The sequence below is a fragment of the Chaetodon trifascialis genome, chromosome 2 (assembly GCF_039877785.1).
Source record: "Chaetodon trifascialis isolate fChaTrf1 chromosome 2, fChaTrf1.hap1, whole genome shotgun sequence".
Taxonomy (NCBI): domain Eukaryota; kingdom Metazoa; phylum Chordata; class Actinopteri; order Chaetodontiformes; family Chaetodontidae; genus Chaetodon; species Chaetodon trifascialis.
Genome location: NC_092057.1, coordinates 7,863,746 through 7,886,153, shown reverse-complemented (window position 1 = coordinate 7,886,153; position 22,408 = coordinate 7,863,746). Strand labels below are relative to the sequence as shown.

Below are 22,408 nucleotides of genomic sequence, written 5' to 3'. Positions count from 1 at the left end.
TTGCATCCTTTGTGGTTTTGACGTGTTTTGATGGCGTTGACGTAATCGGCCTTGACAGTCTGCTACAGTACAATGAGTCACTGCTGTAAGTGTGTACTCAGCCTGTTCAGAAACAGGACTTTATTGAATTTTACTACAAAAAAATAAATAAAAATAAAAAATACACACAAATCACGACTGTACTGTGGGTGTGATGCAACAGGAAACACGCGCATTTAAGATCAAGCTTCACTGATATGAGTCACTGAGAGGACAGCTGTTAGTGTTGTCCTGTTATTAGTCCACAGCACATTGAGTAAACAGGAATATGAATCTCTTTCTTTTCAGTTTTGGCATCTCTGACTCACATCCAGCTGCTCTGGTCCTGTTAACTGCAGGATGTCTCTAAAGACACAAAGCAGCCAGTTTAATGCATCAGCGTTTGGCTGTTTGCATGCCGCACGGAGCAAGAAAACACTGATATTCAAATGATTCAGATCCTTTAAAAGTACGAATGAATTGAAATCGGGTGGCACAAGTGAGAGCAGGACACCCGATTGGCCCCAAACTGAGCGACATCTTGCAGTCAAACAGGCCTGCTGTGATTCTAAAAATGAGCAGACATGATCATATCATAGATGTTTCTGTTACCACAGTTTACTGTTCGCGACTTCTTCGCCTGTTTTTAACGTCTTCACTGTGTCACCAGGTCGGTACAGTACAATATAAACAAGCCTCCAGCCGAACGCGCGGCAGCGGCTCAACGTGCGGCAGCAGTAGCGGTAGCGGCAGCGGCGGCCTGTGTGCTCTGTGTGTGTGTGTGTTGTCAGGCGCTGCGCTCTGACCCGTGGTGACCTCTGAGGGTCCCGGACACAATCCTTTAGCTTGGTGCGCCACCCTCAGCCTGAACTGCAGCAGTTCACACGGCCCCCATTGAGCCCCTGGAACGGATCTAAGCTGAGTTCAGACTACATGGTTCAGCAGCTACAGAAGCCTTTGAAACACCAGCAGAATGAAGGGAAGCCTGGAACCAGATCAGCCAGACCTCAGTCCTCTACCGAGTCTGAAGTCATGTACAGCTTCACGGTGACTGTCCAGAGTGTAAAACCACCAGCAGACTCTATAAACTCCTAAAGGACGTGCAGAAACATCACAGTGAGTCTGTGTGTGAAAGCAGAAAAACTCACTTTTTATCACTGAAATAATCATTTGCAATATGAAACACAGACTCTGAACAGATTTCTTTAAAGTCACAATTTTATCTGGTGACAAACTAACACTCAGCTGTGATATTTACACTGTGAAAATCTGTCTGAGAGGGTTCAGCTCTTTAAAGGCGGGTTTATAAATGATGGGATGGATCTGTAGAGCTCCACTATCGTCTCTGTTTAAAGTGCAGAACTGCGCCCTCCGGTGGTGCATTTAGGGAACATCAGTGGCCTGTTCACTTCAGATTTCAACCGTTACGTCCCTGAAAACCTTTAAACTGTAGTAAATATACAGTTAATATTACAGGAATATTTATGCAGATGTCAAATACAGATAGCCAAAAATATCTCTTATCACAGATCTTAAGGAGGTTAAACAGAGACGATGACACTGATGCTGTTCTGTCTCACCGACATATTGTAGGAAATGTTTTCTGGAGGATTTGTGATTGATTGTCGCCTGCAGTAAAGCTTCCACCTCACATTCATGTTGGTCTAAATCCAAGTCTAGCAGACTCTGTTTGATGGTGACACACTCAGATGTTGAACTGCCAGCTTCAGTCTCATTCATCAAACACAACTTTCTCAGTGGTGGTCGGTGATTCCTCCACCTGTGTCACCTCTGACCTGTGGTGTTCCCCACAGCTCCATCCATGGCCCCCTGCTGTTACATGTACACATGCAGCCACATGGACAAGTTACCCATAAAGACAAAACTCAGTGTGACTGTGACGAGGACGACACACACATTCACATCCCATTTAATGGCAGTGAAGAAGTCAGTTTCCAGCACTAAAGACACTAAAGAGAGAAGACACTAAATATGTTTCGAACAGACTTCTGTAAATGTGGTTTTAGAAATGTACTTCAGTAAAAGTACACAGGCAGGATTTAGGCAGGATTAACAGAAACACTGAGCTCATGAATCAGAGAAAGAGGAAGAAAATCTCTAAAATACGACTTCTTTTATTCATTTAAGTAGCTGCTCAATTGTTGTATTTTCAGGAAATTCTTTTGCAAATCAGCACCTGCTTCTAAACTCACCACAACAAACTGAACTCAGTTACACACTGATCAGATCACACAGTGTGCTTCTCTCTGGATCTTTTAGGAAATTTCCAACATGTGAATCTGAATATTTTTTTTCAAGCCTTTTTCTTTCTGCAGGAAAAATTCTGATTACTTGACTTATTTTGTTGGCCTAAAAATACTCAGATTCAAAAGTACTTAAAATATTAGAGTTCACCCTGTAATACGAGCCAGATGTCAGGTTTTAACTGTAGAATATAACTGAAAAAACCCCCCCAAAATTTCCCAGTCACGACCCTGCAGGGTTGTTCAATCTGAAAGTAAATCATCTTATTTTCTTCTCACTGCAGCTGAGTAAAAAGTACTACAATGCTCTGAAACGCAGTGACATTATGTAGCTTTAAATCTAAATACTGAAGTACAAGGACCTCAGAATTGTACTTAAATGCAGAACTCGGATGAGTGTACTCATGTTATCGACACGTGACCTGCCTTCATTTGACAGCAGGATATTAATAGTTCATGTCTGGATGAAAATGTGTCAGCTAACTTCCAGTTTGTCTTCCTCCTCTGAGCGGCCGGATGTGAGGGACAGTACAGTACAGTGCAGTGGTGGAAAAAGTACCTTGCTCCTTTACTTCAGTAAATATACCAAAATAACAATGTGAAAATACTCTGTTACAGGTCAAATTAAAAAAAATGAATGAAAGTAAATTTAAAGATGTATTATTAGCAAAATGCACAAAAGGATCAAAAGTAAAAGTACTCAGAAAAACAGTGAAGGGTGTATTTTATATGTGACCTCATTGACTGTTAGTGAGTTTGATTATCACACATCTGAAAACTGTTTATCTGAGCTCATGAAAAGGTGATTTTTTTAGAGATACAGAAATACTAATATATGAAAATGATGTATTTTCACTTTATATACTGCTTAATGTATATAATGTAGTATATGAGTATGTAAAGTAGTTAAAATGAACTCAGGCTTAAACATCTACTGCAGTGAAAATCAGCAGGAATATTAATCCAAAACATCACATTTAATAATTAAACAATGACCATTTTTATACTTAAACTTTCAATTTTGCTGGTATTACTTATAAACTTTTACTTCGGTTTGTTTTTTAATGCAGTACTTTTACTTGTAACGGAGTACTTCCAGAGCGGTGTCAGTAGTTTTACTTAAGTAAAGGATCCGAATACATCTTCCATCACAGCACATTGACCAATGGCAGCCCGCCTCTCAAACTTTAGGCAAAGCAACACGTGTGCTCGCTCCTGATTGGCTGAGAGCAGCAGCAGCTGAGCAGCGTGTCGCCCGCCGCCGCAGCTCAGAACCAGGTTCGAGACTCCAGATCGGCCGCTCCTCACAGGTTAGTGAAACAAGCCCACACGCCGCCTCAGGCTCTCCACACACCTTCACGTCGACTCTCAGGTGTTAAACCGCGTTTGATAAAAGCTTCAACGAGAAAAATAAAAGCTGCTCTGCGTTTATTGTCGCCTTTAAATAGACCAAGCCGCGTTTCGCGTCTCTTCTCCGCATCAAGTCTTCACTTCCGTCTGTCCCTCAGGGTCCACACGGACAGTCTGTTCAGTCGACATCACGTCTTTAGGCAGAATGACGTGTTTCTGTCTCCTGTCGGTGCTTTTCGCAGAGAAAACGTCTTTATGGCAGAAGCTGAAACATCCTCAGACACGCAGCATCAGATCTGATCAGAGACCAGCCGGACTGTGTCCTCAAGTTTCCGTCTAACCTTAGTCTGAGCTGCATAAATTGAGAGAAACAGATCTAACCGTTATCAACGGTTAGCATACACGCCATATCAGTTAATACGTGCATGTGCGTGCGTGTGTCTGTGCGCGCGCGCGCGTGTGTGTGAGTGACCTGGTAACCTGAAAGCAGTCGGCGCTCATAAAGGAGGAAGTCAGAAATAACACGTCGAAGAGGGGGCTGAGGAGGGGGGTGGGGGGCAGCTGTTTTCAGGTTATAGCCTGCTCCATGCTTCTGGGCTTCATTCACACTCAGTGTACAGGTTTTATCAGGATGGATTTCAGGTGAATCGGCCTCCGTCAGTTTGTACATGGACACAAAGCAGTTCCTGGGTCCGTGTGTTCATCTCCTTCATCCATCATGTGTTCACAAAGTGGTGAACCTCGCTCCATCCTCTATGAACGAATGAGCATTTCCAGGATGCCCCTTTCATACCCAATCATGATCCTCTCACCTGTGGAATGTTCCAAACAGGTGGAGCGTTCCACATCTTTCCTGCCCCCTCGCTGCTGCATCAGATTCACAATCAGCAGATATTTACAGAAAATCAACGAACTCTGACATCATATCACATCTGGAGGATCTCACTGTGTCCTCGTTGGCGTCGTCGTCCGTGAATCCACTTTGGGAGGGGGTGCAGATCAGGGGTGTGCGTGGGACAGATGTGTGCGTGTCCAGGCAGACCTCCTCCAGCAGGAATGTGTGGAATGTGTGTTGAGTGGGCGTCTGTCAGTTCCTCCCTGTGGAAGGTCATTTTAAAGCATTTCGGGTGGTGCTGAGCAGTGACGGTGCAGACGCAGCGTGGAGCTCTCAGTCATGTGGTCCAGCCCTGAGGAACAGGAGCAGCTTTCATTGGACGACACAGAAACACTTTGTGGTGATTCTGGATCTCTCTGCGGTCCTTCGAGACCACCAGCATCAGCCTGCGCGCACCCACCTGAGCCGATGTTCATGTGACGTTCGAGTGCAGCTCGGACACGGGCCCTTTAAAGCAGAAATTTCAGCTCAGGCCGAGATTGAGAAAAGTCATCCCAACAACTTTTCCTGATGTCGCAGAGCGGCTAACTGAATTTCACAGAATCATGTGAGAGAAACACGCCGAGCGTCTGGCTCAACAAACGATTTTAGAGGAAAGTGAATTACTGACGGCTGTTTCTCCCACATATTTTCCACTGGAGCATCTGAGGGAACATCAGCCTTTTTAAAAGAAGTCCCATTCTGGGAAAATAAAAGCCAGTTAGAGAGTTATGATGATGGAGAGCTCATCCAGGCGAGTCCTGCTTCATACTGGTGCTGATAGTTTGAAGCACCAAAACTATTTTTTTTAATTTAGCATGGCTGCTGAAAAACCTCATCTGAATGCAGCCGATTAATGATCAGCTGATCAGTGTTTTGTGGCTGCTAGCATCTGTCACAGACCCACACTGCAGCAGTGTTGAAGTGTTAATTATTGACGGACAGTCAGAGAAACTGTGTGAACGTTAAGTCTCATTTGAAGCCATCAGTTTTGTTTTTTTGTAGTTTTTGTGTCCTTGTTTCTCTCGTAGCCACAGCTAACGTTAGCTCCACACTTGGTCCTGCAGCTCGAGCTCGGCTGGTTGCTGAAGGAAAGATTCCTGTGCTGCGTCTGCTGTACATACATGTACACAGACTGTTGTACTTTTATGATATACTTCAGGTTTACTGCCCAGGAACTGCTGTTGTTGTTTAACTCTGAGGATAAATCACAATCATAATTAACCTTCATTTGGTCATCAGGTTTTCAGTTATTTTTCTTTGCTGTGTGTTTCCTTACATCAGTGATCCTCACTATTTTTTTCACAAGAGCCACACTGGCAGAGCAAAATCAAGGGGAGAGCCACTTTTACGACAACATACCAAGTCACCTTTGCAGATGTGCATTTCTACGTATGAGCGGAAGCTGGCCTGCGTGTCCTTGACCTTGACTCATGTTACATTTGTAGTTTGTTGTTGGAATCAGTGAGGCATTCAAGATGAGCGTGGCTCAGTCGGTTTCTCCGTTTCCTCTTGATAGTGTTCATGGTTGAAAATGTTGACTCACAGGTGTATGCGCTCATGAAGAAAGACATCACTTTCGGTGCGAGTGTTCACTGCCAGGCGGATAACTTTCATTGAAATTTGGATGCGCAGTTTTGAAACGGCGCTCCAAGCTGCTTCGTTTGAAACAGGCGCAGGTTTGTTTGCATATTAAGCCCAGAGGATTCATGCCATGAAGAATAAATAAAGATTCGTCTGTCCACTTTTCTTTAAATTTCCTGTGCTCATCTTGTATGCTTCGTACCTTTCGTTTTTTACCGCGTACAGTAAAGTCCCCTCTCCGGCGTCTTCATGCTGATTTTTGTTTGCTTCCTCAGACTCTTCTTCCTCACTATTCATTACAACACTGTGTGTCTGTCCCTCTGTTTTTTGTGCTGGTTTTTGCCCTTTTTGTGCCTGCATCTCACGCTGGCTAGCGGAGCTAGCGTGCACTGCAGTCAAGTGTGACAGTGTTGTAAACAATGCCATAAGCGGGCTGCATTGCCAGGTTTGACAGTGCCCCCTTTAGGAAGCACCATTAAGCGTTAATTAATACCTTCATTATTAAAGTGAAGGGAGAAGTATAATGCAGATTTTTGCGTTTTTGTAGTGCAGAGGTTCACCGTATGTTTATGTAGCCCATTTGAAAAAATGCATTGGCTGTGTTACCATATTGTTATAAGCTACTATGTGAGCCACCAGTTAAAGCTTGACGAGCTGCATGTGGCCTGACACTGAGTGAGAAGAGGCAGCTCATGTTTGAGTATTCCTTTAATATCAGTGCTGTAATAACGCCAGAAAAAATACAGTGATCACGATCGTCCACCTGACGTCTGAGTCTGCTGCTCAGTGTGAAACTCCCGCTGACCTTTGGTGAGATGTTTCAGGACAGGAAGTCAACAGAAGGAACTGAACGTCTTCGCTGTCTAATGTGGAATCAGCTGATGTGTTCGACAGTCTGAAGTCACTGAGCTGCAAAGTAACACAGAGCTTAAAGGCACGCCTTTCGTCTTGTGACCACTAGGAGTGCTGTGGAGCAGCGTTTGCACGAGTCGGTTGCACCGTTCGTTCACGGGGACGTGATACACACCTGCTCAGGTTTAAGAAGCGTCAAAGTGCTTTATGGTGAAGAGCTCGTGGATCCTCTCAGTGTGTTTGTGTGATTCCAAAACTCAAATCAAAGGCACCTTTAAGAGATCTGCTCTGCACACGTCAAAGCAGCAGTTTTCCTGTGACCGGGTCCTGTAGAGGTCATGTGTCCTGACGCTGTGCTGGAAGCTGTTGACGGGGGCCTGACCTTTGTCCCACTTCACAGATCCCACCCTCCACCCTCCCCTCCCCTCCCCATATATTTCTCCACTGTGCGACCATGTGACTGGCAGTGTGCGATTTCATCAGGGAGGTCAGGACCAGCGGTGGTTTGTCTTGTGCAAGGTCAGCCTTTGTGTCCTAACACAGGGGTTAAATGTGACTGGAGGAGGACGGACACGAGTCAGGCAGAGGGTCGAGGCAGCTGAAGGACGTCACACTGAGCCACATGAGCTTCAGCAGCCGCCCGGCAGCCGCTCGCTGCTCCTGTCACCATATTTCTCAGTGTCTGGTTGCGTGTCAGCAGGCTCGCCACATTCACCGCGCTGAGACTGACTTCCTGTTCACACTTAACAGCTTGCCTTGAGGGTGCTGCTCGCCGTTCTAATGAAGAAAAAGCGTCCCGCCTCACGCCGTCTCTCTGTGAAAGCAGCTCTTCACAGGAACATATCGACTCATCTTCCTTCCCTCTGGGGGTGCTTTTGTAAAACTATTGAATTATCAATGAGCTGTTGGCAGCTGAACTGAAGCTGATTCATCATCTAATAAGTCAATAATCAGATATCCGCATTTTTCATTTTTAGAACAGGATCAGTAGTGAAACGCTGTGTTTGTCTGCAATCAGCAAGATTTATGGACGTTTGGAGAGTTTTCTTTTGTTTCCAAATGATCCAGTTTACAGAAAACTCCTCGAACTGTTCCATCGTGTCCCGTTAATAAACTGAATCCTGTTAAAATAAGATTATTTCTCACTCTTAACTTGATGAAGTGGTGTCACGATGAAGCACCACTTGTTTAAATCAGACTGGTTAATGTGGTTTTAGTTTTATTCATGCTTGGACTGAGTCGCCCAAACTGAAACATACTCTGTTAACGATCACTTAAAACGTAGCTTAGCTTTGTTGCTACAGCTCTGATTTACCATCTCAAGTTCTGGGTAATTTCTGAAAAACAGTTGATCCTTTGGTCAAACAGAATTGGACAAAAAGCAGCTCCTCATGTCGAGATGGCGATCATCCATTTCGCTGAATAAAACGACAGATGTTGGCAGATTTTAGCAGCTCACGTTAGCTCCATGAGTTGGTTGAAAAGCTGTTTTTCAACGTGTCCAGCTCACACGTTTGTCACTTGATGGCTGAAGCTCAGCGCCTCTTTACGCCTCGTCTCGTGTTGATGACGTATTATAACATTAAAGTTAAATGAAGAAACTGCTCTGTTCCTGTGCGACAGCGTAAAGCTCATCAGTGCTTGTAATGTATGAAAATTCAAAGAAATGCAGCATCAGACTGATGCAGGTCTTGAGCGAGTTAGCTGGAAATGCTAACAGCTGCATGTTACATAAGAGCAGGAGAAGTTGTGCTTTTGGTTTTAGGAGGTCTTCAAACTCTGCAGCCCCGTGCATCGATTAACCCGCGAACACGTTCACTTTGAAGCTCTTCACGCTGAGAGGAAGCAGCTTCTGAGATCGTCAGAACGGGATTAAGTGAAGTTTGTTTAAAGGTCCCGTGTGTTAATCTGATAAGTCGTAATAATGAGCTTAAATCGAGCCGCTTCTCCACCAGGACCAACATGTCTGAGCAGCGGTGTGTGCTTCTGCTTGTTTGTGACTTCCTGCTGCTGTTGGAGGTGACCGTTGAAGCTCTCCAGCTGTGGGCTGCTGTCGAGCCGCCGCCGGCTGTCGAGCCGCCGCCGGCCACTCTTCATGTTGTGTTATGTGTCAGATGAACCAGCTGCCCTCTCCCCTCTTTTTCCAGCGTCTTGGCTGGTGTGGGGTGACCAGCGAGCCGGCTCTGCCATTGGCCCGTCATGTTCTCAGGCCAAGTATGGAGAGTGGAGGCGGTGGCGGGGGTATGGCTGGAGTACCTTTTGCCTTCCACAGCTCTTAACCAATCAGGGCATGGGTGACATTTACTCACTGTTGGCTGCCTGGCGTAGAGCTGACACTAAACCCAGTTTTCAATATTGCTTCATCTATTAGAGTCTGAAGTCAGTCTAGTGGAAAATAATCTGCAGTTGTTTTGATGATCAGTTCATCCTTTAAAGACAAATGAATGAGAGAAAACAGGCAGCAGCTCCAGCTTTTCTTCATCCTACGGGACAACAAACCGAGACATTAAAGACGTCAGCGTGTATAAAATCACTGCAGCTTTCTGATTCAGTTTGATATCAGAGAAGTCCTGAAGTCACTCGTGTGATCTGATAAATCATTTGAAACTTACATTACTTTGTGGTTACTGTGTCAGTTATTGTTGACTCTCACATTGATCGGCTTTAGAATGAAATGTAATCAATAACCGCTTCGTTTCAGCACGTTTCTGTTTGACTCCACAAAGATCTGTGTGTGTTTTTCTTGTTACCGTCGCAGCTGATCACACTTTCTCTGCTCTCAGGCTGTAGCAGAGAGCTTCAGCAGGAAATGCTTAAATACACAAACAATATGCATAAATACATGAACCATATGTATAAATACATGAACAATATGTTTAAATACACGAACCATATGTTTAAATACATGAATCATATGTATAAATACATGAACCATATGTATAAATACATGAACGATATGTATAAATACATGAACGATATGTTTAATAACATGAACAATATGTTTAAACACATGCACAGCTTTGCCGTGTGTCATCTGAAAACAGGAGTAAGCCTCAGCTGTGGCTCAGCAGCTGGAAACTCTTGCTCGGCGTCTTGGACTCGGTGGAATCTGTTGACTGTGTCGAGTCAGTGTTGGCGCTCACTCGCTCTCTCAGCATGAAAACAGGGATTGTGTCAACACGTCCATTGTGTGGGACACAAAGACCTTCCTGTAATTGTGTGTAATTCTTCTTTGGATTAGTTTCATCGGTTTAGATGCTCGGCAACAGAGGACCCGAGCACAGATAACGTGTGATAAGCTAAGTCTTGAATAAACATGAATCTGTTCAATCAGCTCTCAGTTCGTTCGGTCAGATGGAGTCTTTGGCCTCCGTCACACCTGTGATCCACCTGTAAGTTCATTTTAAGCGCCCTGACAGCAGAAAGTGAGCGTGGAGCTGCTGCTGGCGGCCGGCTGTGTTTCTGTTTGGAGGGGGCGTGTTTCTGCTATTCATAGTTGTGAGAACCTCAGAGGTCTATTAGAGGTCAGCGTGAGTCCCTCTAATAGCAACTGCTGCCTCAAAGGGCCGTTCAGATAAGCACAGCTCTCCGGCTCTGGACACAGCCTCAGCCTTTCTTCATCCACACACACTCTGCCGCTGTGAGTATCCACCTTTATCACATCTCAGTTTGTCCTGCGCTGACACACAAATGTTCCTCTGTAAGATCAGTGCAGCATTTCTGAGCTTTCATGTGTTTTTAAGATGAAAATGGACCCGAGGACTCTGTGTTGATATCTGAGCGATGATGAAGGAGATTATGTCTGATCTGCTTTCACATTCAAGTGTACTGTACTTAAGTTGTCATTCAGAGAAAAGACAAGCAGCTTTTTTTGGCAGCTCTTCCGTGGTCCTTTGTCCTGGGGGGGGCGGGCCCTCGTCACAGCTCCGTGTTAATAATAGAAGTAGGTGAGAAGTCGATTGTTACCTCTGTGGAGGTTGTTCACTCGTTCATGTCGCCGCAGGGCTGCTCGCATCTAATCTAGAGGTCGAATGAGTTGAACACAGCGTACAAAAAGCTGCCATAAAAACCCTGTAAATGTTTGGTGGGGTGACATATTAATGAATGTGTTTCCATATTTGAATGTAATGATTAATGAGATGTTTGAGCTGTAAAGGAGTCTTTCATCCCACAGTCTCATTCAGCTTTAATTTTACATTAACGTGTAATTTGAAGGCACGGACAGCTCTGGTCATCGCTTCACTGTGGAATTAAAGTTTCAGTGGAGCTGCCATGTATTCGAGGTTTTGGAGGTTTGGGCCCGGCGGCGTGGCGTGCACAGTGTCCGTGTCCTTACGTCACCGCGGAGGCTTGTGATCTGCACCGAATCATGTTTCCTTCCTGTGTCTTTGTTTCCAAGTGCACAGCTGCTGAGGAGGAAAACGTCTTCCTTGTGTGCAGCGTTTGTGGAAGTGCAGAAGGAAAAGTGTTGGATTTTCTGTCAGAGGTTTGATTTCGAAAGCTTCACAGCTTCAGTTTCGTGGATTTTAAAGGGGCTGTTGTAGAACAAAGGATGCTGCTGTTTCATCCTGTTCTCTGAATGATTCGCTGTAACGATCAGCCTCACCTAATGGCCCACAGTTTGCAGATCACTTTAAAAAGAAGCCATGTTTCTGTGTTTTTATCACATCAGTGTGACAGAAATCAGAGCAGAGCGCAGCTGAATCCTGTTAACTTCTCTGTCAGGAGACAATCCTGGACTCAGACTCCTGATTACATTTTGTCATGTTGTCCTCATCGAGGAACATTTCAGAGCTTTAAACAAGAGACTTTTCAGTTTTTACTTCTAATGATTAAGAATGAAAGGCACATTTTCTGATCGATCGATTAATCGCCTTGTTGCTGCTGTATTGATCGTCATCCTCCCTGTTTGTCCTCATGTTTCCTGTTTGGATCATTCCACAGGTAAACAGGCTCATTGGTAACAGGTGAGAGCATCATGATTGGCTAAGTCGTTCACAGAGGATGGAGCGAGGTTCACCACTTTGTGAACACATGAAGCTGCTGTTTGATTATTGATGATTGATTGTGGACTTATTGATGTTTTAGCGTTCAGACAGCTTTGGGTTGTATTTTTTCGACGTGGACAAACAGAAATTGTCTCTGAATGGGACCACTGTTCCTCTTCTTCTTCGGTTCAGTTCAGCTCTCGTGTTGCTGTGAAATGCTCTAAAACAAGAGACTCATTGATAAAAGGATAATTACTCCATCCTGCTGTGTCACCGCTTTACAGACGATTTCCTTTGAAATAAGAAATGTTTCCCTGAAAATTCCAGAAAGAGCAGAAGCAGAAAAGCAGAATTAAGTCGACTCACAATGATGATGTTCGTCCTCCGTGTCCCCGCAGGGTCAGAGCAGGACAGACATGCAGGCTCAGGAAGTCCTGAGACAGCTGCGGATCCCCGAGCTGGATGATCTTCGGCAGTATGTTCGCGGTTTGCCCACCAACGCGCTCATGGGCATGGGCGCCTTCGCCGCCATAACCACCTACTGGTTTGCCTCCCGGCCAAAAGCCCTGAAAGCCCCCTGTGACCTCGGCCTGCAGTCAGTGGAAATACCGGTACGTTTCTGACCGTCTTGTGTGTTAGAGGAATAACTGAAGCATGATGCAACTGCTGGAAGGCAGAACGCTGTCCAGCAGACGTCCAGCAGACGTCACGCAGCAGGAATGTGAGCGGGATCCTTCCAGGAAGCTGAAGCTGAACTCCGTCACATTATAAAGGGCTGAAAGAAAGTGCTGGTTTTATCATCCAGATTTCATTTATGGTGCAGAAGTTATTTAACAAAGCTGAATCTAAGCCATAATAAGAGCAGCGTTTGGGTTGCCAGGTTGTGAAAAATCCCCTTATTTTCAGCAGCTGGATGCTTTGTCTTTTAATTCATGAACCGCTGATCATCTTATCTACAACTGCAGAGGTGATTCATTTCAGTTATTAATGACTTAACATGGACTGCGCTTACTCATGAGTGATTAGGAAGAGGGAGGATTTTTTTAACAGCCTGGCAACCCAGCGGTCACTCTGTATGATATCAGTATAGTGATAACTTCCATTTTGCCAAAAAACACAATTCCTTTAATTTATTCCTCCAAAGTCAAAAACATGCATCGTGTGAGTCTGCAGAGTCGTGAATGTAAACTGTAAACTGATTGGTGGAGGCGGTAATTCTGTTTTTCTCCCATAGGGTGGAGAACGTGCAAGGAGGTCTGTGCTGAACGACAGCGACACGCCGTTGATGTACTACTACAGCGACGCACGCACGATGTACGAGGTGTTCCAGCGAGGGCTCAGAGTTTCACGTGAGTGCACCAGCTGACTGTGACGCTCCCGCAGACGTCCGCTGAGCGCCGATCTAACCGAGCTTTACTCTGTCACAGATGACGGGCCTTGTCTCGGGTCGAGGAAACCAAACCAGCCGTACGAGTGGCTGTCGTACCAAGAGGTGAGACGAGGACGCAGACGGGAAGTCCAATGTTCCGCCTGTCCACAGCACACGACTACAAAGCTGTGTTTTGTTTGTGCAGGTGGCAGACAGAGCGGAGCACATCGGCTCGGCTCTCCTCCACAGAGGCCACTCGCAATCCGGAGACAAGTTCATCGGCATCTTTTCCCAGAACAGGCCGGAGGTACAGCAACGACCTTCAATGCAGACTTCTCAAAGCGTACAGCCAACAGCACACACAGCGTCACACAGTCACTGAATCCCGTCCTTCTCCTCCTGCTGTCTCAGCAAACTGAAGCAGCTCATCCAATCCAGTAATTAACAGTTTGCAGTGAACGCACCACGGATCACGATACTGACTTTATGGTGATGCTGTGACAACACTGAACTCAATGGTGGTTATTACAAAAGTGATGAGATACCGTAAAAGAGTTTGTAAGCATCACACAGCAGAGTCAGAGGAAAAGTGGATTCACTGCAGCTGAAGTCAGTGCTGCGTTCGCTGTCATGTCACTCAGCGGTTTACTGCATCGTGAGCAGGAAACTGAGATTTCAAACACCCACTGTCTGAATCATCACTGCCCGTCTTTGATGTGCTGAAGACTCAGACTTCAGATCCTCTTTCTTCATGAGTGATTTAACGCCTGTGTTGTCTGTCTGTCAGTGGACCATCTCAGAGCTGGCCTGTTACACGTACTCCATGGTGGCGGTTCCTCTGTACGACACGCTCGGCACGGAGGCCATCGGCTACATCATCGACAAAGGTACGCTGAAGGGCGCCTTCCCACCGTAGACGAAGCCTCCAGGTCTGAAAGCTGAGGCCAGTGTCTTAAACATGCTTTCTGTCTAATGGCCAGCAGGGGGCGACTCCGCTGGTTGCAAAAAGGAGTCTGTATGGAAGCTTATGGGAAAATGACACAGCTTCTCCTTTGCTTTATCGCCTGAGTACAGTTTCCTGATGAGTCTCTGGTCTCAATCGCTAGTTTCAAATGTAGATTTTGGTCCGATCTAGAGTAAAATGGACGAGATCCTGATCCTGATCCTGATTCAGAGTGATTCCCATGGTTCTGTCTGTGTTTCAGGTTCCATCTCCACAGTGATCTGCGACGTTCCCGAAAAGGCTCGGATGATTCTGGACTGCATCAGCGGGAATGCGCGAACAATAAAGACGATTGTGCTCATGGAGGCGTTTGACGTGGACCTGACGACCCGTGCAAAGGAGTGTGGCGTTGAGATTATGAGTCTGAAGGAATTTGAGGTGAGAATAACGACCTTCGTTTGAACCCGGTGGTCATCGCTAGTTTCTGACCGACGCAAAAAAACATTCACTTCTCGCCGAATCTGCCATTTAAAGAGCAAGAAAAGACACTGATTGGTTTAATTCATGTCACGCCCAAAACACACCAGGCTCCTTGTCTTTTATGGATGTCAAGGTTTCTTAGATCTACTACTGTTTCATCTCTCATCAGAGATCAGTTTTTAGCTTTCTTTTGAAAATATTCAGCGAGCTGCTTCCTGATATCTGCAGGTCATCTTTGGAGCTTTGGAGCGGGATGAACAAAGACTGCATGTCCGATTTCTTTCAACTGTTTCTGGAAACCTCCAGTAAACCAGCAGCAGATGATCAGTGTTGTGTTCATGAGGCAGTTAGCGATGTAGCTCGGTCCTCGTCCAGTAAGAGCTTTGTATACAAGCAGGAGGACATTAAAATCAGTCCTGAATGTTACAGGAAGCTGAAACTGGACTGATGTGGTCTCTGCTCTTGGTTGTGGTTTGTAGTCGAGCTGCAGAGTGTTGAATGAGCTGTCAGTGGCTTTTCTTCTGGAGGTCAGTAAATAACATGTTACAGTCATCGAGTCGCCTTGAAATGAAGCCATGAATCAGTTTTTCAGCTGTTTGGTTTAGAAATGCTTGTACTTTCTATGGTGGAAAAATGCAGTTTTAGTCACCTTGTTGATGTGAGACTTGAAATTTAGATCTGAGTCTAGGATGGTACCAAGACTTTAACCTCAGATTTAATCCAGGGAGTTAATTTCCCAGATTATTAAACAGCATTTCTCTCTTTGTTTTGGAGCCGACTGGTAGGATTTCAGTTTTGAAGATGTTCAGGAAATTGTCTGTAACTGCTGCTGCTGTCGAGTGTGTTCAGTTAAATTTGACCCGTGGCGCTGTGTGTTCAAAGTGTGATTGTTATCAGCACTTCCTGCAGACATCACACATCTCACTGTACGTTCTGTGTTTTTCCAGGCCGTGGGCAAAGCCAACCACCAGAAACCAGTGGTGAGTTGGATCAGAGCGCCTCATTGATTGCATGACTGAAAGCTCATTTTCATCATCCTCATGCCTTGTAGGACTCAGTGTGAGAGGAAAATTAGGTTTTTCTGTTAACAGCAGCATCTCACACATTTCTAATGTAAAAGAAATGCAGACTTCTTGTGCATTAGTGTAGATCTGTGGTCTGATTCCAGCCCCCGAAACCAGAGGACCTCGCCATCATCTGCTTTACATCTGGAACCACAGGTAACTCCATGGCTTGTTCCACCTTTAACCTTTTGGCATGGTTGTTTTTATGTTTTCTGTAATCGTGAACATCATTTATTCTTTCAGGAAACCCAAAAGGTGCAATGCTAACTCACGGAAATATAATCTCCAACACTGCAGCTTTCATTAGAATAACAGAGGTAAACAAACACACCAGCTAGACTTTGGATCATGTGAAATGTTGAATCTTAAGTTGTTTAAGTATTGTTTGATCCTGTTCTGTATATTTGACTCTGCTCTCCTTCATTTTAAGGTGGATGCTTTTTCTTTGATTTACTCACGAAAATCCACATGAGAGTTGATCAAAATGATCATTATCCTCTGATTGACCTTTAATAATAACTGCAGCAATAAGCTTTGTGATTGTTGACTTTTTTGCCCTGAACTTTGCCTCTCAGGCAGATATCAGCATATAGACCCCCTCCCCGTCTTCTTGGCGGAGGCTGTTGGGCCTTAGTCAGTTTGTTTTTTACTAGTTGCATGAATAAAAATAGCATCCTCCCACCCTTTTTCACACCTTCTGCTGCCCAAACTGGAAAACAAACCATCCGTTTCATGAGATCTGAATCTGATTGAGCTGTTTGATGGACTTTGCTTAAAATCTAAAGTCCCCTCCTGACTCAGGCTGACCCTCTTTCACCTCCTCTGTATTCCCTGTTCTTCCTCCTTCCTCCTCCTCATCCTCCTCTGTCTGTGTCGTCGTCGTCCAGGGCTTACTGAAGCCCACCAAAAAAGATGTGCTCATCTCCTTCCTCCCTTTGGCCCACATGTTTGAGAGGGTGGTGGAGGTACAGTTTGTCACGCCTGACCTGCACACCTGCACGTGTTTTGTTTTGTGTGTCTCCTGTAGGTGCATTGCATGGTGGACCTCCATGATATTCATGTGTCCTATCTCCCCCTAGCTCACATGTTTGAGAGAGTTGTACAGGTATGTGCTGGACTTTAACTTTAATAATGAAATTACAATGTGGAGTTAAGAGTCACAGGACAGTCAGCAGAGTTATGACTCAGTCAGTTTTCAGTCTGTGGTCCTTTTGAAGTTAATGTTTATGTTTCAGCAGCTGTATTATCAGTAGATTTTGTTTTTAAAGGACAGAAAATAGTGAAGGTTCTGAAACGTATTCATATCAGAGTATCTGAAATTCTACTTAAAGCTGGCATTAAATGATTTATAATACTATTTCCCTATGAAAGTTTCAAGAGAGTCGTGTCCCCCCCCCCCAAGCAGAGCGAGAACCGTGTGAAAATGCTTAAATAACAAACGCTGGATGTTTTGTGCAGTGAAATGTTAATGACTAACACTGCCCTCCTGTGGATGAGTCATGTCACTACAGTAAGTTAACTCCAGTAGGAATAAGTGTCTCTCTTCATCAGGGAGTCATCCTCATCCACGGGGCTCGAATCGGCTATTTCCAAGGCGACATTCGGCTTCTGATGGACGATTTGAAAACGCTGCAGCCGACAGTCTTCCCAGTGGTCCCACGTCTCCTCAACCGCATGTTTGATAGGGTCAGACTAAGCTCACGTTTGTCCACCTGCTGCCTTCTTCCATGTTGAATATAAAATGAATATAAAGGCTGGAGGCTCTTAAAATGAGTTCGCGTCAATCCTTCGCAGGTGTTCAGTCAAGCCAACACGCCGCTGAAGAGATGGCTGCTCGATTTCGCGTTCAGGAGGAAGGAGGCCGAGCTCAAAAGTGGTGTGGTGAGGAAGGACAGCATGTGGGACAGACTCATCTTCAGGAAAGTTCAGGTAAACACGGCACTCAGAAAGCTTCCTGAGGTCAATTTTCACACGGTCTAAATAAAGATTCAGAACCATGTCCACAGATTTTATGCTGTTAGACTCTATAGTTACATATTCTTCACTAACGGCACGACCTCTGTTTACTGTTGCAGGACAGATAAACACCAATCACGTGATGAGTTTAAATAGTTCAGTTTTCTGATGTTTAGTAAACAGTGAACAGTAAACTTCCTGTTTGTTTCACGCTTTGCAGGCGAGTCTTGGCGGTCGTGTCAGACTCATGATCACTGGAGCAGCTCCGGTGTCTCCGACCATCCTGACGTTCCTGCGAGCTGCGCTGGGCTGTCAGGTGAGCCGCACCCACGTGTCCATCTCATCAATCAATCACTGCCATTATCACTAACAACAATATAACGTGCCCTGCGCTCCACAGTTTTATGAAGGCTACGGTCAGACGGAGTGCACCGCCGGGTGCTCCATGTCAATGCCTGGAGACTGGACAGCAGGTAAACGCTGCGATGTCGCCTTCCTGTCTCTCGTATTCATTCTGATGATCTGTGTGTAACATGAACTGATTGTGCTCTGTGGCTCCAGGTCACGTCGGGCCTCCTCTGCCCTGCAACTCTGTCAAACTGGTGGATGTGGCAGAAATGAACTACCTGGCAGCCAACGGAGAGGGAGAGGTGAGACGACGCTTCAGTCAAATGCATGCAGCAAGGCGGGGGTGGTGGGGCGGCATGTGTTTATTTGGTTTGTGTTCATAAACAGTATTCTGCAAAAAAAAACCCTAACAGATACTCAAAGGGTAATGCAAGTATTACTTTAACTTATCATAAACACAGAGACCAAAACCAACAATGAATTTGTCCTCGTCCATCCAGAAAACATGAGCCAGTAACTGTTAGAAGCACATAAAAACACAGCTGGACTGTTGACGGGAAGGATTTCTTCTTCGCAATGAACACAGACTCAACAGAGCAGCTTTTTCTAAAACAGCTCAATGTTTGCATTTTCTGTCTCTGAACAGCAGCTGCATGTCATGGAAAGAACTAAAAGAAATGAAGAAAAACCATAAATTCCTTATTAAAGTGCACTGATGGCAAATTAAACCCTGATAAACATGTAAAAGAATTAATTGTCCAGTAGGTTAGAGAGTAAGAGTCTACAGCCATTAGTTTAGCTTGTTAGCATGCTAACTTTTGCTAATTAGCGCTAAACAAAAAGTACAGCTGAGGCTGATGGGAATGTCTTTAGCTTTGCAGGTTTTTGGTCATAAACAAAAGTATTGGACCCATTTTAAACTGATGGTGATTGTAAGTCATCTTGAGGGGGACATGAGCGTCAAATAGTCCAACAGCAGATAAAGACGTTTAACTGAAAACCACGCGTCAGGAGGACTGTTGAGACATTTCAGTATCTTTACATTCATGATTGTGTAAATGTGATCTTTCACCGTCGTTGTCTCTCCCTCCAGGTGTGTGTCAAAGGACCAAATGTGTTCGAGGGATACCTGAAAGATCCTGAGAAAACAGCCGAGGCCATCGACCAGGACGGATGGCTGCACACCGGAGACATTGGGAAGTGGCTTCCTGTAAGCAGAACAGGCTGAAGGGCTCGACTGATCTCTGATTGGTTGTGGTCAGACGTGTGACGTCTAGAGGAAAAGCATCAACCACAACCTTAAACTCAAGGTGTGTTTGTCTCCTGGTTTGTGCAGAACGGCACGCTGAAGATCACCGACAGGAAGAAGCACATTTTCAAGCTGGCACAGGGAGAATACATCGCCCCCGAGAAAATCGAAAACGTCTACAATCTCAGCGATCCAGTGGCCCAGATATTTGTCCACGGGGACAGTTTACAGGTGAGTGACCTGAAGCTGCTTCAGAGCTAAATGTCACTTTCTTATCATAACACAGCAGGTTGGTTCAGTCTGCGTGTCTCTGTGTGTCAGGCCTGCCTCGTGGGGATCGTGGTGCCTGATCCAGACTTCTTACCCATTTGGATCAAGAAAAAGGGGATTGAAGGTTCCTACTCTGAGCTGTGCAACAACAAGGTGAGCTTCATCACCGCCAGCAGCCCAAACGCTCGGTGCCACTCGCTGCACTCGCTAACGGGTTTCTGACTGCTTTTAGGACGTGAAAAACGCCATTCTGGAAGACATCCTGAGGCTGGGCAGAGACGCAGGACTCAAGACCTTTGAGCAGGTGATGGTTGCCATGTTTGACCTAATCCTTAAAATTCTGCATTTTCATCAGTTTGATCGACCAACTGAAATGTCTTTTAATGCCGCCAGTAAAAATTCTGTTTCTCATCTTTAAAGTAGAGCTGAAATGATGATTTCATTGATTAAAATCAGCCACTGCTTTAAAAACAACAGGTTGTTTGCAGATGACGTCACGTCACTTTTTTGTTGTGGCGCAAACTGCAGATGGAGGGCAGGTGATTTTCTGCATAGGAAGCACTTTGACACACTCAAAATGCTTGTTTTGTGTCATTAACGGTTGCTCAGATCAATCAAACCGAGAAACCACAAGAAGCTTTTATTTAGTACCAAATGTTGTCGTTCATAAAGGTAAAAACAATTGCAAGAAATTGACTGAAAAATGCTAGAAAAAAATGTCTCGCTAACAGTCTGTGGTCGGCTAATGGTGGAAATGGTTTAACATTAGCTATTGTTTTAAATCTGTGGTGATGGATTTAAAGTAACAGCTACAAGAAACACGACAAACATTTGTTAAATCAACGTTAACGGTTTCACAAAAGACAGATGGACATAAATAACGTACTCTGTCTTGCTTAGAGACGATCCACGTCTTTAGTGGCATTTCATTAGACCTTAGCGAGCGGTTAACGTAGCAAACAACAGTAATGTAAATGTCATCATTCAGCACTGTGGCGCTGAATGTTTGCTGCTCGTTAATCCACAGGACGATAAAAACTAAGCAAAAACCAAACGATAGTCATCCCGGAGAACTTGGGGACCGAGGTTGTGGACCAACCGCTAACAGGAAAGTTTTTTGCCTCCAGACTTTTGTTTTCTCAAGCAGAACGACGACTGAATGAGCAGCTAGTTGTTCTATCTGCTTGAAAAATCGCTCGTCTTCATAACGTAAGAGTCACATCCAACATATGATCTGATTTTCTGTTTGTACCTTTCTCTCGTAATTTCAGCTAAACGAGCACAGGAAGAAGTTTCCTTCATACGTTTTCACTTCCTGCCCTCCGTCTGAATTTAACGTCACGTGACTGCAAACAACCTATTAGTTGTTTAAGACTTTTTTCAAGCGTGCCGTAATTACATCTTGTCGTTTATGAGAATGTTCTGCTTTTCTTTTCGCTGGACTTCTTCAGGCTTCAGAAACTTGTGACAGACAAATCGTTTGTCGAGTAAATAATCTGCAGATTAATCTGTGATAATAACAGTTTGGCGCAGCCCGACTTTTAATGTTTCTTTTCCCTCTTTGTTACTCCTTCATCTTTTGCTCGTTCGTTCTCTGCAGGTGCGCGACATCGTTTTACATACTGAGATGTTTTCAGTGCAGAACGGCCTGCTGACGCCCACCCTGAAGGCCAAGAGGGCCGAACTGCGGAACCACTTCAGACAGCAGATCGATGAACTCTACGCCAACATTAAGATGTGAAGTGTGACAATCGTTTAGCGCACAGCCAGAATCAAAGAGTGTATTTGGGGGGGGGGGGGGGGGGGTTCTTGATTTTTCTACCATGATAATCGTCCCAATCTTGTGAGAACTGCTTCCAAACACCAAACACGCGTCATGAATAATGACGCTCAGTTTGGATCTGTTGTCTTCGTCTACTGATCGCACCACTAATTTCTCCCAGCTGTCCAATTAGCTCAGAACACATCAGCGTTTTCTGGTATAATTAAGTGTAAGTTGATCGCGCCTTAACTGCCTTTCTGTCGGACCTCTTCACGGTCAGAGAGGAAACATTTTTTTTATTCTTGTAGAAGAAAATCCGATAAACACGCTTTTACAAACAAATACTGAATATTTATATACCAGACTATTTAATGTTTTGGTTATCTATTTAAATTGATATTTAATGCAATGGTGGAAGCTGTAAATTGTGCATCTGCTGAGTATTTGTGTGCAGAGTACAGGGCCTGATACTCTGGGTGTGATTCCCTGCATTCCTGTGTTTCTCAGCTGAAGGACTGATCAACCTGTTTTAATCTGAGTTGGTGGCCGACTGGGAATCTTGTTGCTCGACAGACTTTTTGTGCCTTTTTGGTTGTTTTTGTTTTCCAGTAACGTGCATGGTTGATGTTTAAGGTCACTGCAGACTGTCATCTGTATAATAAAATAAGTCTTCAAGGTAAATATCTGGAACACTGGCATCACAGCTGATTTAGAGAAGCCAGTTTTTTCCACATTAATTCGGCATTTCACATGAACTTCAGCTGTTTGACGCAACGTTTGCTTTTTAATTTACATGTTTTGCCTGAATTATGATGATTACTCCTTGACAGTTTAAGCCTAATTGTACTTTTTTGTGATGGAGTTTTAAAGTACAGAAGCATTATTTGTCAACTTTACCAAATAAATACTTTCTTCCAAAACTGGTATTTAATTTCTGTCTTTTAAAATGAGAAACATATTTTGAAAGGATCAATAAAAAAGCATCTATGACTTCTAAATGGAAGAAGAAATGTTTTCTCCTGCTTAAGCTAAAAAAC

General features: G+C 44.6%; 1 protein-coding gene across 2 annotated transcripts; it reads left to right on the top strand.

Moving 5' to 3' along the window:
• Nucleotides 1-3,513: 3,513 nt before the first annotated feature.
• acsl1a (acyl-CoA synthetase long chain family member 1a) lies at nucleotides 3,514-22,295 on the top strand. Of its 2 annotated transcripts, none has more exons than XM_070979345.1 (21): nucleotides 3,514-3,592; nucleotides 12,329-12,541; nucleotides 13,165-13,279; nucleotides 13,358-13,422; nucleotides 13,505-13,606; nucleotides 14,087-14,186; nucleotides 14,505-14,680; nucleotides 15,670-15,702; nucleotides 15,891-15,942; nucleotides 16,030-16,103; nucleotides 16,814-16,891; nucleotides 17,338-17,472; nucleotides 17,581-17,715; nucleotides 17,963-18,058; nucleotides 18,143-18,215; nucleotides 18,304-18,392; nucleotides 19,184-19,300; nucleotides 19,427-19,570; nucleotides 19,661-19,762; nucleotides 19,842-19,913; nucleotides 21,210-22,295. In XM_070979345.1, the coding sequence occupies exons 2-21, from the start codon at nucleotides 12,347-12,349 to the stop codon at nucleotides 21,348-21,350; spliced, it is 2,094 nt and encodes a 697-aa protein (XP_070835446.1). In that variant the 5' UTR covers nucleotides 3,514-3,592; nucleotides 12,329-12,346; the 3' UTR covers nucleotides 21,351-22,295. The 2 variants fall into 2 exon arrangements, with proteins under 2 accessions (XP_070835446.1, XP_070835456.1); XM_070979355.1 differs by lacking the exon at nucleotides 16,814-16,891 and adding an exon at nucleotides 16,674-16,751 and having other exon boundaries at nucleotides 21,210-22,294.
• The last annotated feature ends 113 nt before the right edge of the window (nucleotides 22,296-22,408 follow it).

What these genes read in the sequence shown, in the direction of transcription:
- acsl1a (XM_070979345.1), top strand. Translation starts at nt 12,347, where the DNA reads ATGCAGGCTCAGGAAGTCCTGAGACAGCTGCGGATCCCCGAGCTGGAT. An exon ending in CGGCTACATCATCGACAAAG is followed by an intron (nt 14,187 to 14,504) that starts GTACGCTGAAGG and finishes TCTGTGTTTCAG; the next exon opens with GTTCCATCTCCACAGTGATC. An exon ending in CTTTCATTAGAATAACAGAG is followed by an intron (nt 16,104 to 16,813) that starts GTAAACAAACAC and finishes TGTCTCCTGTAG; the next exon opens with GTGCATTGCATGGTGGACCT.